Source organism: Sycon ciliatum, chromosome 4 (genome assembly GCF_964019385.1).
Source record: "Sycon ciliatum chromosome 4, ocSycCili1.1, whole genome shotgun sequence".
Lineage (NCBI taxonomy): Eukaryota > Metazoa > Porifera > Calcarea > Leucosolenida > Sycettidae > Sycon > Sycon ciliatum.
Window position 1 is genome coordinate 12,201,027 of NC_088646.1, and position 16,267 is coordinate 12,217,293.

The 16,267-nt window shown below is 47.4% G+C and overlaps 2 protein-coding genes across 2 annotated transcripts; both read left to right on the forward strand.

The window, feature by feature from the left end:
* Positions 1-157: 157 nt before the first annotated feature.
* Positions 158-8,109, forward strand: LOC135814522 (uncharacterized). The gene is made up of 8 exons (XM_065327647.1): positions 158-349; positions 1,109-1,182; positions 2,516-2,571; positions 2,978-3,059; positions 3,425-3,500; positions 3,893-4,059; positions 6,253-6,309; positions 6,884-8,109. Exons 1-8 carry the CDS (start codon positions 204-206, stop codon positions 7,693-7,695), a joined length of 1,470 nt encoding a protein of 489 aa, XP_065183719.1. The 5' UTR covers positions 158-203; the 3' UTR covers positions 7,696-8,109.
* A 2,480-nt stretch (positions 8,110-10,589) lies between these two features.
* On the forward strand, positions 10,590-15,291 carry LOC135813611 (uncharacterized). Its single transcript, XM_065326688.1, has 2 exons — positions 10,590-11,588; positions 13,947-15,291. Exons 1-2 carry the CDS (start codon positions 10,845-10,847, stop codon positions 14,598-14,600), a joined length of 1,398 nt encoding a protein of 465 aa, XP_065182760.1. The 5' UTR covers positions 10,590-10,844; the 3' UTR covers positions 14,601-15,291.
* Positions 15,292-16,267: the final 976 nt, after the last annotated feature.

Genomic DNA, 16,267 nt, shown 5'->3' on the forward strand with positions numbered 1-16,267 from the left:
GCAATTATTTTTTTGTGGCTGGAAACGCGCCATCTGGATCATTTTGATTTCCTTGATTTTTATTCATTCTAGCAATGACGTAATGATCAAAATAAAACTGTCTCTGCATAATTATAATACAATCATGTAAAAGGAATTGTGTAATCTGATTATTGAAAACGTGTATTGTTAACTGTTGGTTATTGATGAAGATGTAGGTAGAAATGACGGCTCCATTCAACAGGGTGGTGACCCACCCTTTCCGACTGCGAACATGGACAGGAGTGCTTGCGCTGGCCAAGCCCAGCAGGGTCAGGCCACGTGCACAACTCAGCCGATTGGAACAGGCTATAATGTTTCATGAAACAGAGTAAGAAATGATTTATTATCACTCTTCTTATTCTCTACCTGACTGCCCCTTTTTTGTTGTTGTGGTTTGTTTGCCAAGGAGGCATATTGGAGACTCCCTTGATTTAGGTTATGGCCTGTGGAGAATCCATAAATAGTACAAAATATACAATACAATACACAATACAATAATTATTCTTTCGTTCTCTGAATATAACTCATGGCTGTCAATTAGCTGGCAGCATGCCAACCTAGCCTTCATTTATTGGTTCATAGTGTTTTATAAACAACTACACTGCTTGGATAGAGGTACTGCTAGAGATAGTTTTGAGGAACGAGAACAAATCATGCTCAAACAGATGAGGAATTTCTGGGTGTATCTTGTGAGATGCTGGGTGTTGACGGCATAAGCCAGTATTGTGTCTGCATGAACAGAACTGTAGGAGGTGCGTGCGTGCATGTGCGTGCGTGTGTGTGTGTGTGTGTGTGTGTGTGTGTGTGTGTGTGTGTGTGTAGTGATACATAGGCATATCCAGCGACATTCGTCCCACTTCCACCTGTCAAGGGCAACACAAGTCCAGGGCACCATATGGCATATATGCACTTTTTTGGTCGGATTTCACCCGGCACAACCGTGCATGCATTTCCCTACCACAGTAGCCTTACTTGTATTACAATAGATGTGTATGATACTATGTATGTGTGTGTGTGTGTGTGTGTGTGTGTGGTGTGCGTGTGTGTGCATGTTCGTGTGTGTGTGCGTGTGGGTGTATTATTCCAGACTACCAAAGCCACCTTCAACACTGGCGGTGGATTATATAGACGCAACAGATCGTTTCCACGATGGTGTACTGAGTAAGATTGCCTGTATAACTGTTCTCACTGTATGATTGTTCTCTCTGTACGACTGTTCTCATTGATCACGCTACTCTCAGCATAGTGACACTTCAGGTCAGGGCTCGGCACACTAGGGCATACGCCTATCACAACAGTTCTGCACTTTACAAGTATAGGCAAAGTGCACCATGCTGAAGGTCTAGTGACCAGGATAGTGCATGTATGATCCTGGAAAATCGTACGCTGTAGCCGGTAGATGGGTGTTGTGGAATGTTATATCCAATAGGGGTGAAGCAAGTACATTGTTCAGCTGCCAAGCAGCCCTGGCCAACACTACATGAGCTATGGAGTGCTCCAAAAAGGAACACTACCTTTCACATCAACGCTCAATTGTTTTGTGTTCAATGTTCACTGTACTTGGTAAAGCGCAGGTGTCTCCTTGGCAGAGAGCACCACCCGTGCACTCCCCCACACACACACAACAACAACACGTCAAGGTAATATGAGACTCACAGACAACGGGTAAGGTCATGTCAACGCGATGCACTTGTTTCCGGGGTTCTCTATTCTGAAAATTGTCGCTGCAGTGTCGTGACACGCGCGCACACACACACACACACACACACACACACACACACACACACACACACACACACACACCACCACCACCACCACCACCACCACCCTGCTGCCCATCTTATGCCACAACCTTGGGTTAGTATGCTTCACTTTGCTCTGGGAAATGCAGTGAACAACTCCTATCGACAGTAATGTATGTTGAATTGAAACAGGCTGCTTTGTATGTACAGTAAAATTCCCCTAATCCAGTCACGTCTACCAGGCACCTTTCTGACCCATCTAGAGTCACAAATATGGCTTTTCAACGAAAAATGGACCCCAGAACTTGGTTGGCATGGAAATGATTTAATATATAATACACTCATACCTCGTTTATCCGGGCGGTCCAGGACCGGGCACTGCCCGTAACTCCGAATCACACACATTTTGATGGGGAAAGGCCATAGATATGGCATGTGACGTCACTATTTCCACAAAAAGTGACGGAAAGAGTAGTAACATTGCCACTGAAACTCTCCCAAAGGATGCCCAGCAGACCGAAGTGCCCGTAACTTCGGGGTCCGGATAAACGAGGTGTGAGTGTACTTGCATTCAGTAAGTACGTTTGTCCTGAATTCCGGGCTATTCTTAGTTCCGGGCAGTGCTCGGTCCCAACCTGCCCGCATTAGGGGATTTTTTCTGTAATACTTTGTAAGTCTGGACTTCCTGGGCATTTTGACTACTAGTATTCTTTGTTTACACGGTTCAATGGCATTGTTATGATTTTCTGCAGTTGTTGGCCTGGGTACTGGAGTTGATGCCTTCCCGCAGCTGAAGGGAATGATGAGAGTAAGTAATACTGTGTACATACATGTCATGCACAGCGCTGCTCGGCTGAAGTGCGACCGTGTGCGTCCAGATAGCACTTTGCATGGGCTGCACAGCGCGCAGTGTTCTGGCCGTGGGCTGCACAGCCCGCAGTGTTCTGGCCATGGGCTGCACAGCCCGCAGTGTTCTGGCCATGGGCTGCACAGCGCCTTGACTCGCACGATTGGACTTCATTGAGCAGCACTGTACGCGTACGTCCATTGTTTTGATGAGTAGTTGCATTGCCATTCTTGTTTCTGGCTGCTGGGCGGTTTGGACGGATCGCTGAAATACCTATTACTTCATGTTTGCTGTACGTGAATGGATGTGTGGTGATTTAGAATACACGTACCATCGTTCATACACGTTCTTGCTGTTGTTTCTCCAGCACTATACTATCGAAGGGTGTCTGGGAAGAGCAACGGACACATTTACTTCAGAGGGCTCGACTATTGAGGACCGCAGCACCGGTAGGATGGATCTTTCCTTGGTGTTGTTCTTGTCATGCTGCACGTATGAACCTTTTGCCACACTAGTACATCATCTCTTGGCTGTTTACTCTTATGCAGAGTAGTGGGGAAAGTCAGACTGACTGCTGCTTGACAGTTAAGTGCGTCGTAAATCTAATGTACGGCTGTGTACCGTGTAGTCATAACCTATTGCATGGCTGTGTACTGCATAGTAATGTGTGTGTGTGTGTGTGTGTGTGTGTGTGTGTGTGTGTGTGTGTGTGTGTGTGTGTGTGTGTGTGGGTGGGTGGGTGGGTGGGTGTGTGTGTGTGTGTGTGTATGTGTGTGTGTGTGTGTGTCAATGATGTTGATGACGATGTTGGCAGGCCCGCTGGACATGGACATCATGACTAGTGTACTGGAAGAAAAGTTCCGTGGAGAAGTGATCCTTCCGTTGCCGCCGTAAGTCTGTGACTGCTGTCGTGAGCCATGGCGCTGACTTGAGTACTCTTGTAAGGCATGCAGGCAAACTCAATCAGCCTTCATCTACGAAATGTGTACAAGTTAACCTGATCATGACAGTGGCTGGCTATGGGGCCGACTTGTATCTGTCTTTGTACAACACAGGTGGTCTCTGAAACCAGGGTCATCCCTGCACGCTCAGCATGTTCGGTGCCAAAGAAAACTGGGTCGTACAGAGCGAGTTCAATGTGCCCAACAGTACTACTTCGAAGTACATGTACACTGTAGTCGGCATGTATGAGTAAGCTTCGCTTATGCACCTGCTTGCTGCATTGTACTTTGTGTGTTCAATGTGGAACTCCGGTCTTACCTCTGATCCCCGCATTTGCCAGGGTCAAACTTCTCGACGAGCGGCCAAAAATGGACCGTCAAGCATTGCGCTACTTCAGGAGAGAACAGGAGGCGCCGGCTGTCATATCACACTTTGACTTGGTGCGCAAGCCATACCTTATCAAAGAAATCTACTGCTCAGCATTTAACCTGCCCAACTTCACTGTGGGTGAGTACTGGGTAGTGTTCTTGGTTCATCTTGGGTTACATGCTACGTGTGCTAGCACAGTCATGTACAGTCAGACCTCTCTGAACCGCACACATCCGTTTTACACAAAAACATCCGGATAGGCGAGGGAACCGGATAATCGAACACACATACTGTATGTATGCATGGCATATGCCGTAAATCGGTAACCAACGATTTTCCTCCGGATGGTGAGGGATGCGGATAAAAGAGGACGGGATAAGCGAGGTCTGACTGTAGTTGCATGGTGGACTCATGTCCTGTCACAGTAGTGGCAAGAGTACATAATCGCCCAACAGTATGCAACTCTGCATTTGGGGTCTCCGACGGCAAAACCTCACATCCCGTGTTCCAAGTACAATTTTACGACGGCCAGCGGGTTGCGCAGTCCGCATATCTGCTATGGTCATGCTGATGACTCAGTGGGTTTCTGGCGAGGAGTTCTGTTTTTTTATTACTGCACTGCTTGCTAAAACCGGACTGGGTATGTGCATGTAGAACGGGCACACTACACCACGTGATGTGAGCTTTCGCCGTCGGTGGACCCCATAGAAAGAGTGTCCAGAGTTGCGCACTCTTGGCAGCTTATACTCTTGGTACAGGTGGAACCCTGATAAATTCGAACTCCAAATTGCCTGGGGAAAAACTTCTTCTTATCCGGACATTCCAATTATCCAAACATGGACCCACAACGCATCACGTATGTCAAAATGCTCGCATTTTCTCGCAGAGTTGCGCCATGCACCTTAGACACCGATTTCATGGACACTGAACTGGACAGCACAGTCTGCTCATGCACACTGAACTGGACAGCACAGTCTGCTCATGCACAATGAACTGGACAGCACAGTCTGCTCATGCACACTGAACTGACTTGTATAATAATGTACAATAAATTTCAAATTATGCTTTGCTAACTTCGAATTATCAGCACAGATTCCACACACTTTCTGTGCAAGTGGTTTCCATGGGACTTCTAATTAACCGGATATGCCCAGTTCGAGGTTCGAATTATCAGACATTGTTACTAGTGTGTGAGAATCGTATTGATAGAAATTGATCCTGGACGAAACCTTTAAGTTTACGTATGTTCGAATTAAGCCATATTCGAATTATCAGGATTCCCCTGTAGTTTGTATGGAGCCGGTTCTGTTGTAGGCACATGGTCCTGCGCCCAAAAATGGGATAGCATTGATAAATTATGGTATTACACTCAAACGTCTCTTATCCGAATGCCTCAGATACGGGCACATCTCTCTACCGGACACCTTCAGCTTGAGTTCCTATAGCACAAATGCTTCGAATTTGGGGTTTTTGAACTTTTTCCGTATTCGGAAGTGCTTATTTTTCACTGCCAACCTACATGTATGTAATCAATTCATTTTTATCAATGGTTTCCTTTTGTATCCTGAACATGTGCAATACATTCCAAATTAACTTCTTCAAAAAATGATAATTATGATACATGGTAGATGAGTTATCCTGAGATACGGGCAAATCTGAGATACGGGCAGTGCCCGGTCCCAAGGTGCCCGGATAAGAGACGTCCGAGTGTACCCCGTTTTGAAAGGATCAGTCGGGGAAGCGAACTGCCTGAAAAGAGAAAAAATGCCAACCTCACCAGGACTCAAACCCGGGACCTTGCTTGTCATGAGCAATTCTCTAACCATCTGAGCTATGGGATCAGGCCAAACCTAGACAAGTTCTTCACTCCTAACTTCAAAGGCAGGTCAATTATTTGAAGTTCTCCCAATCCTTTAAAAATACCCCATTTGCGGTATTACAGGGTTATGGGCCGTTACACGCCCGATTGGTTGAGAGACTAACCTCCTCTCCCCTGACTCACTTGTGAGGTCTGCATTCGTCACTAAGGTTAACAGGCATAGTGGTGGCCTGCGGATGCGAAGGCTAGTTTGTGTGTTTCTGAACATTCAAGCGATGCCGACGCGGATCCCGCGAATATTATATTATTATTATTATTTGCGGTATTTTCCGGCTGCCCGTTTTTACGTATAAATGATTTTTGTGGGGTTGGGTGTGATGCGTGGGGTAAGGCCCCATGATTGTACCCATTATTTATTAAATAATGACTTTGGATGATATCATGGATAACTGGAAAACTATCATTGAGAAGTTGTGTGTGTGTGTGTGCGTGCGTGCGTGTGCATTGTGTAGAGGTGCTGACGTCTGGAAACATCAATCCTTACGGACTTGTTTACGCCATAGCGCATGGTGAGTCTGTAGCTTGGGCAGAGCGTGAAGTACACCGCGAACCAACGATCTGACGACTTGCTGAACCCTAGCTGGACACTTGCTGAACAGTGCGCGCGAGAGAGAGAGAGAGAGAAAAAGTGGCATGGGAGCTAGTCTCATATTTGCAGTATTCACATCAAGAACTCCGACGACATAGCACCACTGGCCGTGTCTGCAGTGATGCACGCTTTTGCTATGGTTACGACGACGATGATGATGATGATGAAAACTGTACTGACTGTAAGGGGAGTCTCGGTCTCCAGGTGGCTGACCTATTCAAACATGCTCTGCTTCCTCTGCCGCAAGTGTAACTTCAAGGTTCACCAAATTCCGGGTGTTACCCATCGTCAGGGTGAAGCAGTAAGAACGACCGTGTAGGAGTCGTAGGAGTGCTTGGATCGAGAAAAGCAATATGTAAATGGCTGCAATGGAGTTTGCAAACCCTTAGAAACCTATTTAAAGAAATTTCTAACGTGTGTGTGTGTGTGTGTGTGTGTATGTGTGTGTGTGTGTGTGTGTGCACTTGTGCGTATGTAATTCTCGTTGTTTGCAGAGCTTGGAACTTGCGGGCATGCAACACGTTCACACATTGGAAAGATTGGCCGCTTCTCGGTGTCCGAATGCTTATCTGATGAGATGCTGGACGATCCTCGTTGTATTTACAATGCATTATGCAGTAGCTGGGGTCTGTGGGACACCAGGTTTGTCAGCAAGAAGTTCAAACGAGCACGGGCGGATAGCAACCGAGAAAGTATAGAACGAGAGAAGTTGCTTGAGAGGATCGATGGCGATCCACGCAAGCGCGTGGCCATAGAAAAGTTGTCACCGCTAATGGCCAAGGGAGCCCTAGCACGTGAAGACTGTCCTCCTGAAGCTGGTCCGCTGAGAGAGAAGCTGATTGGGGGCAAAGGCCACCGGCATCTTCAGAAGGTTGTGTCTGAGATTGGGTCCGAGTTCCATGCTACAGATGTGCACCGAGCACCAGAAGTCTTATCCACAGATGCTGCTGTGGAGGATGAACTGTCCGATGCTGACGGTGATGGTTTAGAACTGGAGCCACTGAATGCAAAGAAGGCTCGCCGATCACCCGGTATCTCCTCCGATCCGAATGAGTTTGCTGCCTATCGAGGCGGAAAGCCCATTGATGATGTGGCGGCACGGACGAGACGCGAGCTTGACGGCCCAGGACAGCATGGCAGGTCGACACTGCGCGGCCTGAAAACCAGCCGTGACAGCAGTCGACAAGTCAATGACGTGCTCTCGCGCTTTTCCAGTGTGAAGGACCGCTTGAAGGAAATGCATGACGCGAAACGCCAGCGCCACGAAGGTGGTGGCGTAAACTGGAAATCAAAGTACGGTGTTTAGATAGATTTGCTCTAGGATCAAGGATCCCTCAAACTTTTACCAGTACAACTAGCGTGAACTTTATAGGTGCTGGTTTGCCTGTCGTTGCACTGATACCATGGATGCGTGGGTTAGTAGTGCTGGTACGCGTGTGCTGCCTTCTTCTAAACTCTCTCTCTCTCTCGTTCTATGCAATAGCAACACCTTCTACACAATATGTTGAGGCAGGCATAGCATCTTGAACACGTACACTAACTTACAATGTAGTACAAGTAGGTATTATCAGCAGCATGTGCCTTGTGGTGTGTTGCACATACTGCCTAGTTCTTGTGGCTGGCCATGAGAATTCTTGCCTGTGTTCTTTCAGAGTTTACATAGTTTCTTTGAGATCTTTGAAAATAGGACTCGAAGCATAATTCACAAAATGTCTACTAGCACCAATGTGTTTTGTTCTTTTTGCAGCGTGCAAAGGAGCAGTTCGAATTTGTTTGCGCGCACACTGAGGTAGCTTGTCATTATTCTTGTTTGAAAAGCTACCATTGACTCATGGCCGACTCATCCTCTTTTTTTCCTTTATTTTTACTAAGAACACAGCCCTACCACGAGACATGTGGAGACAAACGCAAAACAAGCTAGCTAGACACAGGGGATGTAAGGACGACGTGCCGATGTACAGGGAGCAACTCGACCGACCAGAGGTCTCGGCGTTGGCGTTGCAACCTGGCATCGAAAGGGGGGGGGGGCGTCTCAAGTAGCAAAAATAATAATTTGGTGCGAAAAGGGGTGCTAATATTGCACCAAATAATATAAAATAAAATAGTAAAAACACGTACCGGTAATAACTAAACCGGAAGGGAAAAGAAAAAGAGAACAAGAATCATAACAAGCGAAGTACTACTTCAAGCAATAGAATGGTAAATGAGATGTAGAAAGTTAAATGGGTCTCAATTATCATTGTCACGGGTACTGTGTGGACCACTGCCATCTCTTTCGGATTAGATCTTATGTACGTTGAATTTGAAGGTTTGGGGGTGGCTTGAATGAGGTGAGTGAAGCAGGAGGTCTGCAGGCAGGTTGTTCCAGGGTGTGATGGCGAAGAAGGGGAAGGATCGCAAGAAGTAGTCAGGGGCTGTGCGAGGGGGTATCCACTGCATGCAGCTGGGGAAGTTGTTGCCGTGTGCGCAAGCTAGCTACGGCAGGGGGCTTGATTGGTGGCAGCATGGCCTTGACCTGGGGAGGCCCCGGCATGTAGTGCAGCCTGTACAAATATGACAGAGCTGCCACCATCCGGCGCTCTCTACTGTCCTGTAGCTTACCGGCCTTCTTGTTAGATGGGTCAAATCGGACAGTGGTTCCCGGAAATTCACCTGTCTAGATGATCTGCCTTCATTGCTGGGTTGAGTGTTTCACCCAGCACTGCAGCAGCTTGTCAAAAGAGCAGTCTGTCCAACTTTGCCAAAAGCAATGGTCTCCCATGTAAATGTACACACATGTTTTGGTCCAAAGGGCTTGAAAGTGATGACGTCAAAAACGGCCTGGGAGTAGTAAATTGACATCAGATTTCTATTTTGGATCCACTAAGGTGTGACTTTGCTATTGCCTCAGTATGTGGGTGCATAGCAACCCACTCATGTCGTATGCAGGTGCAACTTTTACTTCGCCACCAGTTGTCACCCCGCCCCCACTAGCCAAATCAGTCAGTTTCACTGGCAACATCACCTTGCTGTGAGTGAGACCGCTTGAAATGTGCTTGGATCCATACAAAAACTGGATCCAGGTGGATCCAGTTTTCGAATTTTTCAAACTGTTGCTATGCCATTGCTATGGAGTGACGTAGCACTTTCAAGCCCTAATGCTCAAACCGGGGCGGCCGGACAGCCTGAGGAAGGCCTCCATGATTGGGTGGTGGTGGTGGGTACCAGGGAGGCATAAAATACGTATTTTTACCCGATGAACCGCCCCTCAGAGGCTGGTACCCACCGGTAATTCATGTCTCCTGAATCAGGCTGCATGGTCCACATCCAAAGTAGGAATCACGGTGATAATTGTGCACTCCTTCCACAGTCAGATTGACATTATCGTCTTGACTCTTGAGCACTTAATCTAAGTTCCTCGATCATGAGTGTGGCAAGTCCAATACTATGTCACGTGAGTAGTCGAAGATTCCCAGTCAGCCTGTGAAGTATTACAAGTTTGTAGTTTGGATTGGACGGTCAGTTTTCACTGATTTCGTCTTGGTACGATCTTCCTCACAGCACCAATTTTTTCATCATTTTGTAAGGGCCTCGATACTTCTCAGTAGTGACAATTGGAAACTTTGTTGTGATCTGCAATGCCTCGTCTTTGTCCAGGTCAACGGTTGTCGATTAGACAAAGCCTTGGATGCATTGTGGGAAGAAACTTGAACGGCCATGAATGGGAAACTTCATGGATGCTGCTGTTTGACACCGTTTGGCACAGTCCTGCAAAAAGAGTCCTTTTCTCCCTTTGGGATACCCTCGCCGTCCGCCTTGGTATCATCCAGGGTAACGATCTACATCGTCATGTAAATAATATCCACTAGTAGATCCACTAGTACTTGTAGATCTACTAGTAGATCTACTATAATAAATAGTTTATAGTGACTACGGACGGCACCATGAGCCTACCAGCATTCAACCTTGGACAAACGATTTTCCAACTCGCCTGCATGTAGATCGACACTCTTCTTCTGAGCACTGACTGTGGTCAAAAGTTAGGAAAGATTGGATTGAAGACCTTGTTGCACATTCGATTGATCACGAGATCGATAGCTTACAACAATCATGTAAATCTCAGGCCACATACATGATCAGCTGATAATATTGATAAGCCCAGCACTCGCGAGTCAGAGAGAATTATAATTATAGAGACTACAAGTACAAGGTTGACATCCGGATATTTACAAGTAAGAGTTCTGCAAACACTGCTATTCTTTTCTTGGTTGCCCGACCTGGTTCCAACAGCAGTCGTGGACCAGAACTACTCGTCGAAGAAGAGCGAGTCGAAAGGGAAGGCTCGGATCAGCGATCGCTGGCCGCAGCGACTAGCTCGAGGCTTCAAGAAGAACTGTTTGAGTCCGTACGACTCGTACTAACAAACGGTGAAAGACAGGGTCCTGAGTCAGAGACTGAGGAAGGTCCGCAGGGGTCATGGCTGCCAAATCATCAGTCATTCAGCTGGCTGTAGTAGTGCTGTTGATAACTTTGGGAGTCGGTGGGCCTGTGGGAAGCCAACCAGCCTGCCTTGACGAGTTCGTGCTCCGCGGAAACAATCTGTACCCTGTAAGCAAAGCTGATGGTGAGCGTGTTGTATCGCTAGGACCGAAAGACACTTGGCAAGATTGCCAGACGGCTTGCTCAAGTAGCAGCAAAGTCTGCAAGTCCTGGACATACTTTTTCGCAAATGCCAGCAAAGCACTGCGACAGAGCTGCTTTGGACGTACAGATGAGCACTGGGATCCTCAGCTCTCGGATTCAACAGTAGCCAGTGGCGTGAACTGCAAATCTCCACCAGCTACTGCTCTGCCTAATGCACCACCACCTAATGTTCAGTTCAGCTGGGACCACGTTCCTGTGTTCATTCATACATCGAACACAACTGGACCATTCAACGACCAGGCATTGCAGATCATGGCCAAGTTTCCAATTGTCACAATTGAGAAGTATCAAGGTCCCAACAGTGGATATCATTATCCTGCTGAGAAATGGGTGTGCTGTGAGGAAGATCGCATTGTGGATACGTTGAAATCTGTGAAAAAGATCAACCCAAACATCACAGGAATCTTCTACTACAACATGGTTCTGGACTTTCCACAGTATCGATTGCACGAGAACTTTGCCAAGAACGAGAGCTGGTGGCTTCATGACCAACACGGCAATGTAGTACGCGTTGCAGTAAGTACACAACTTCACAACTGTTGTAGAGGGATGGTGCAACTCGGGGGGGGGGGGGGGGGGACTTCGCCAAACAACAAGGTACAACTTCCACAATGTTAGTTTGTTGCAACCCGGGGAGGTGAGGGGGGGGGGGGGGATGACTTCGCCAAACAACAAGGTACAACTTCCACAATGTTAGTTTGTTGCAACCCGGGGAGGTGAGGGGGGGGGGGGGGGGTAGAGGGATGATATGACTATGAATAAGACATGTATAACTGTTAGCAGACCGACATCAGTCCGATTGCCTTTATGTGAAGTTCCAAAATCATAAATCATCCGCACTGATGCTAGCATTGCAGGATAGACATTTGATGGGCACACACACCTCTATACCACAGAGAAGTAATGTGCTAGTCCCTGGGCCATAGCGCGTCATGTAAGTAAAGAAGCATCCATGTATCTCTAATATAAGCGCAGTCTCTTGTAGAAACCCAGTCTCTGTTATAAGCGCACTCCAAGAGGGCTTCGAAGATATACAAGCGCAATCTCCAATATAAGCGCAGGGCCTATAATGGAGAAGTGTATGGCGGATCATGTCATGCATGTTTGACGACCACAGTATCACATACACACATGTTATGGCGCAGGTCTGTGATCCCCGAGATAAAAATGTACAGACTCAGTATACCAGGAAGTGCAACACTGCATTCAGGGTACCCGGTGGGAAATTTTGTGCTACTGGTACTTCAAAGTATAAGAAAAAATAATTGTACAAGATGGTTGACACAATCATAAACCCAGTCTCTAGTAGAAGCCCAGTCTCCAATATAAGCCCAGGGTCAGGACTGGTTGAAAAATGATACACCGTATTATCTCTAATATAAGCACGGTCCTTTATTTTTTCAATTCACCTCCGGCCCGTGCTATTAATGGAGACGTTCCTTTATTGGAGACTGTTCCATTATTATTTCAACCTCATTTCAGACGCATGTTGCCATGCCAAATTTATATGTCAGACACACACATTTCAGGGTTTTTTCCGCCGGTACAGATAATGAATTTACACAGTGTGCTTATAATGGAGACTGAGCACTTTATTTTTTGAATGCCGCCCCAAGGTGTTCTATTATTGGAGACTGTGCTTATATTAGAGATAATACGGTAAGCCCAGGGCTTATAATGGAGATAATACGGTAGTCTTTTGGTTTGCATCAGGGCGTCGTAACATGATCTAGGGAGACTGCATGAGAGCCCTTATTCCATAACAGTTAGCACACGGACATACAGGTACTCAATCTGCGGACAGAACTGTTTCGTCCTTTGTGGACTCATCAGCGCAGCACAGAGAAAATGAGGCCGAACCTGATAGCAATGAAAAATAAAATTTCCAAAGCCAGATTTAAACCAGGCCCGAAAAATCCTTGCCAGAGTGCTCAAACCGAAAAGTCAGTGAGCTCTGCGTAACGCAAACAGCAAAGGCACTGCCCCGCATGAGCGTGCTCAACTGCTACAAGAGCAGGAGCGAAATACTCATACAGTAAAACCCGGTTTAAGCGACCTCCCCCCCCTCCCCCCCCCCCTCCCCCCTCCCCCCCCACGGGGCAAGCAAAAGCGGTCGTTAAAGCCAGGTGGTGTTTAGAACCAGGCCCCACTGTGTGTGTGTGTAGAACTGTTCGTGCATGGAAAAACGGTCGTTAAGAGCAGGTGGTCGCTAAACCCAGAGGCCGCTTACACCAGGTTTTACTGTACAGGTGTAAATGTGAGCTTCGATCCCAGATTTGGAAGTAAGTTTAGGTCAAGTGATCCATGGTGAATGCAAGCTAGTAGTAGTAGTATTTATTATTTGACTAGGGGAGTCCCAACAGGCATGGCCTTGTTGCAGGGAACCCTAGGTAAGCTAGACTTGACCGTGATTACACTTCACAGCAGTAATCTGCTGACCCAATTGCCAAGTGCAGCTCATGGCCAGCCATGTCATACGGCACCAGCGTGTATATTAGTACACCGGCCTAGCTCCAGCCAGGGGCGACTAGAAGGAGCAGTCTGGGACCTCAACCCACCAAATCATCCACATTACACTGAGTCTTGTAGGGTTAGCGTAGCATCGGGATTTCAGGTTGTCCAGCCCAATGGAATGCTTGACCGGACATGAGTCATATTGACGAATTGCCCTGTCGTGCTCAAATTGGGCGAGTCCGCCGTTTCAAAAATAAGGTCCTGCGGTCATGTCTGTGCCTGAAGGAACCAGTGTTTGTTGTTGCTTGAGGACATGTCTGTACACAATGGCAGTGATTGCCGCTCACTACTGACGTGTCCGGTCTGGTTGTCTGTGTGTTTGTTCATGTGCCCGGCATGCGATGTGCGTGTGATTGTCAGGGAGGTGGCCACGGCCATGCAGATTTGCTTGTTTACGACACCAGGCAGAAAACTGTGGCCGATCTGTTCATGAATGCGTGCTTGGATCTTGTTCCCACTGGCGCAGTGGATGGGTGCTTTGTAGACCGACCCGTGGATGGCATACCGGACACGGACACACCTGAAAAGTACCTCGACCTGATCACGTCGCACATTACCACCCTGCAAGAGTTTCAAAATCGTCTTGGCAACGGTCCACTTGTGGCTAACCATGGTTACAGCATGCCCGGGGTCAATGCTGTCATGATTGAGGGGTTCGCGGCCTCGGAGGAAAGCATTGAGACCCTTCAATGGAGTGCCAAGCGAGGCAAGCTCGTCGAAGCACACATGTCCGGAGGAGATTGTGACAGTGACGAGGGCATTCACAACCATCTCGCCGCGTTTCTCATCGGCGCCGGAGAGTATTCGTATTTCGGATGTGGCCCCTGGTTCAGGACAAACGAGTCATCCATCGCCACGCAATGGAAGGCCTCCTACGATAAGCCACTGGGTGCACCACTGGGACCAGCGGTCAAGACGGGCCAGGTCTACACGCGGAAATTTGCCAGTGGCACAGCTGTCCAGTTTGACTGCTCAAGCAAGAAGGGCGAGATCCACTGGAGCCCTGAGTCTTAAGCTGCTGCTGCTGCCAGCGTCTGCCTGGGCTAGGGCAGTGACTTATCTACGAGCACACACCGTGTAAAGTTATTCATAAGTGAATGTACTGAGTTGTGTGTAGATGGCCATCCTTTATGCAGTTGTGCTACTGCGTACAGTTCACCAGACTTAAACCTAGCGTATAACGATAACTCAGGAATACATGTAACAACTCTACCCTCAGACCTACATGTAGTTACACTGCTATGGGCTCATCAACTGCTAGGGCTCATACACCGTAATGGGCTCATACACTGTAATGGGTCAATACACTGTAATGGGTTCATACGCAGTAAAGGGTTCATACACTGTAATGACGGCATACACTGTAATGACTTCATACACTGTCATGGATTCATACACCGTAATGGGTTGGTACACTGCAATGGGTTCATACACTGTAATGGGTTCATACACTGTAATGACTTCATACACTGTAATGGGTTCGTACACTGCTATGGGTTCACACACTGTAATGACTTCATACACTGTAATGACTTCATACACTGTAATGGGATCGTACACTGCAATGGGTTCGTACACTGCAATGGGCTCAAACTTCATAGTACTTCATACACTGTAATGACTTCATTCACCGCAATGACTTCATACACTGTAATGACTTTATTCCCGTAGCTATACTTCAGTAACGTCTGGCGCTAGCCAGGGTCCACCCATCTTTAAAGGGGAAGTTAAGCCTAAAATCAAATTTTCACCACTTGTAGTCTTCGGGGTGCTGAGTAGAATGGTGTTGGTCCGAGGAAGCTGAGACGCTCCCTTCCTCCTTTATTCCCAATCGAAATCGCGCACTTCCATCGAAACTGGGTGACTGCGCCCTACTAGATGGGGATCTGTATGCAAAATGTCACTAGAAGCGCCATTTCATTCTGATAAAAGCACGGATGACCACAATTGGCCCCTATGTTGTAGTCTTTTGGACGCTGAGTCGACTGGTTTTGGTCCGAAAAGGCTGCGATGAAGCGTTCGACCATTATTCCCAATCGAACATGGCTGAACAAGGGGTCGCGTGCTCCTGCGTACACCCGTCACCTGGTCACCGTGCCTGCAGGCTACAACTAATATTTTATTACTTACAGCATTTTGAGCGAGTTTCTGTCACTCGAGTTGAACCTTGGAACCTTTGAGTTGAACCTTGGTGTTAGTTGTCGCCTGCTGGCGCGGTGACCAGGTGACTGGTGTACGCAGGAGCACGTGACCGCTTGTTCAGACAGTTTTGTCCCAGGGACATCCCTGGACGAAGCAGAGCATCAAGAAAGACTCAATAAAGCATTCTAATGAAAATGTTTCCTGAAGAGATGTGTGTTAAAAACTCTGCAAAATTGCAAAATCGTATATTTTCTAGGCACCGTATGGCAAGATTTTGCCCAATTACCCCCCCCCCCCCAGGAATGCTTTTTTTTTCACTCAGTACACATGTAGGAAGGTGTAGAAAAAGTAAAACTGAACAATCTTCCCTGGCGCTATCCCGTACCTGTCCCGTACTGTATACATGTACCATCAAAGACAGCTAGCCACAATCTGAATATTCAAATAGGGCTTTCAAATGCAAGATCACAACGTGAAGCAACTTGGAAGAATGAGTATGTATGCGAAGTGTATCAGGGGGAATGCATGCAGGGCGATAG

What these genes read in the sequence shown, in the direction of transcription:
- LOC135814522 (XM_065327647.1), top strand. Translation starts at nt 204, where the DNA reads ATGACGGCTCCATTCAACAGGGTGGTGACCCACCCTTTCCGACTGCGA. An exon ending in AGCTGAAGGGAATGATGAGA is followed by an intron (nt 2,572 to 2,977) that starts GTAAGTAATACT and finishes TTGTTTCTCCAG; the next exon opens with CACTATACTATCGAAGGGTG. An exon ending in TGTTTACGCCATAGCGCATG is followed by an intron (nt 6,310 to 6,883) that starts GTGAGTCTGTAG and finishes CGTTGTTTGCAG; the next exon opens with AGCTTGGAACTTGCGGGCAT.
- LOC135813611 (XM_065326688.1), top strand. Translation starts at nt 10,845, where the DNA reads ATGGCTGCCAAATCATCAGTCATTCAGCTGGCTGTAGTAGTGCTGTTG. An exon ending in GCAATGTAGTACGCGTTGCA is followed by an intron (nt 11,589 to 13,946) that starts GTAAGTACACAA and finishes TGTGATTGTCAG; the next exon opens with GGAGGTGGCCACGGCCATGC.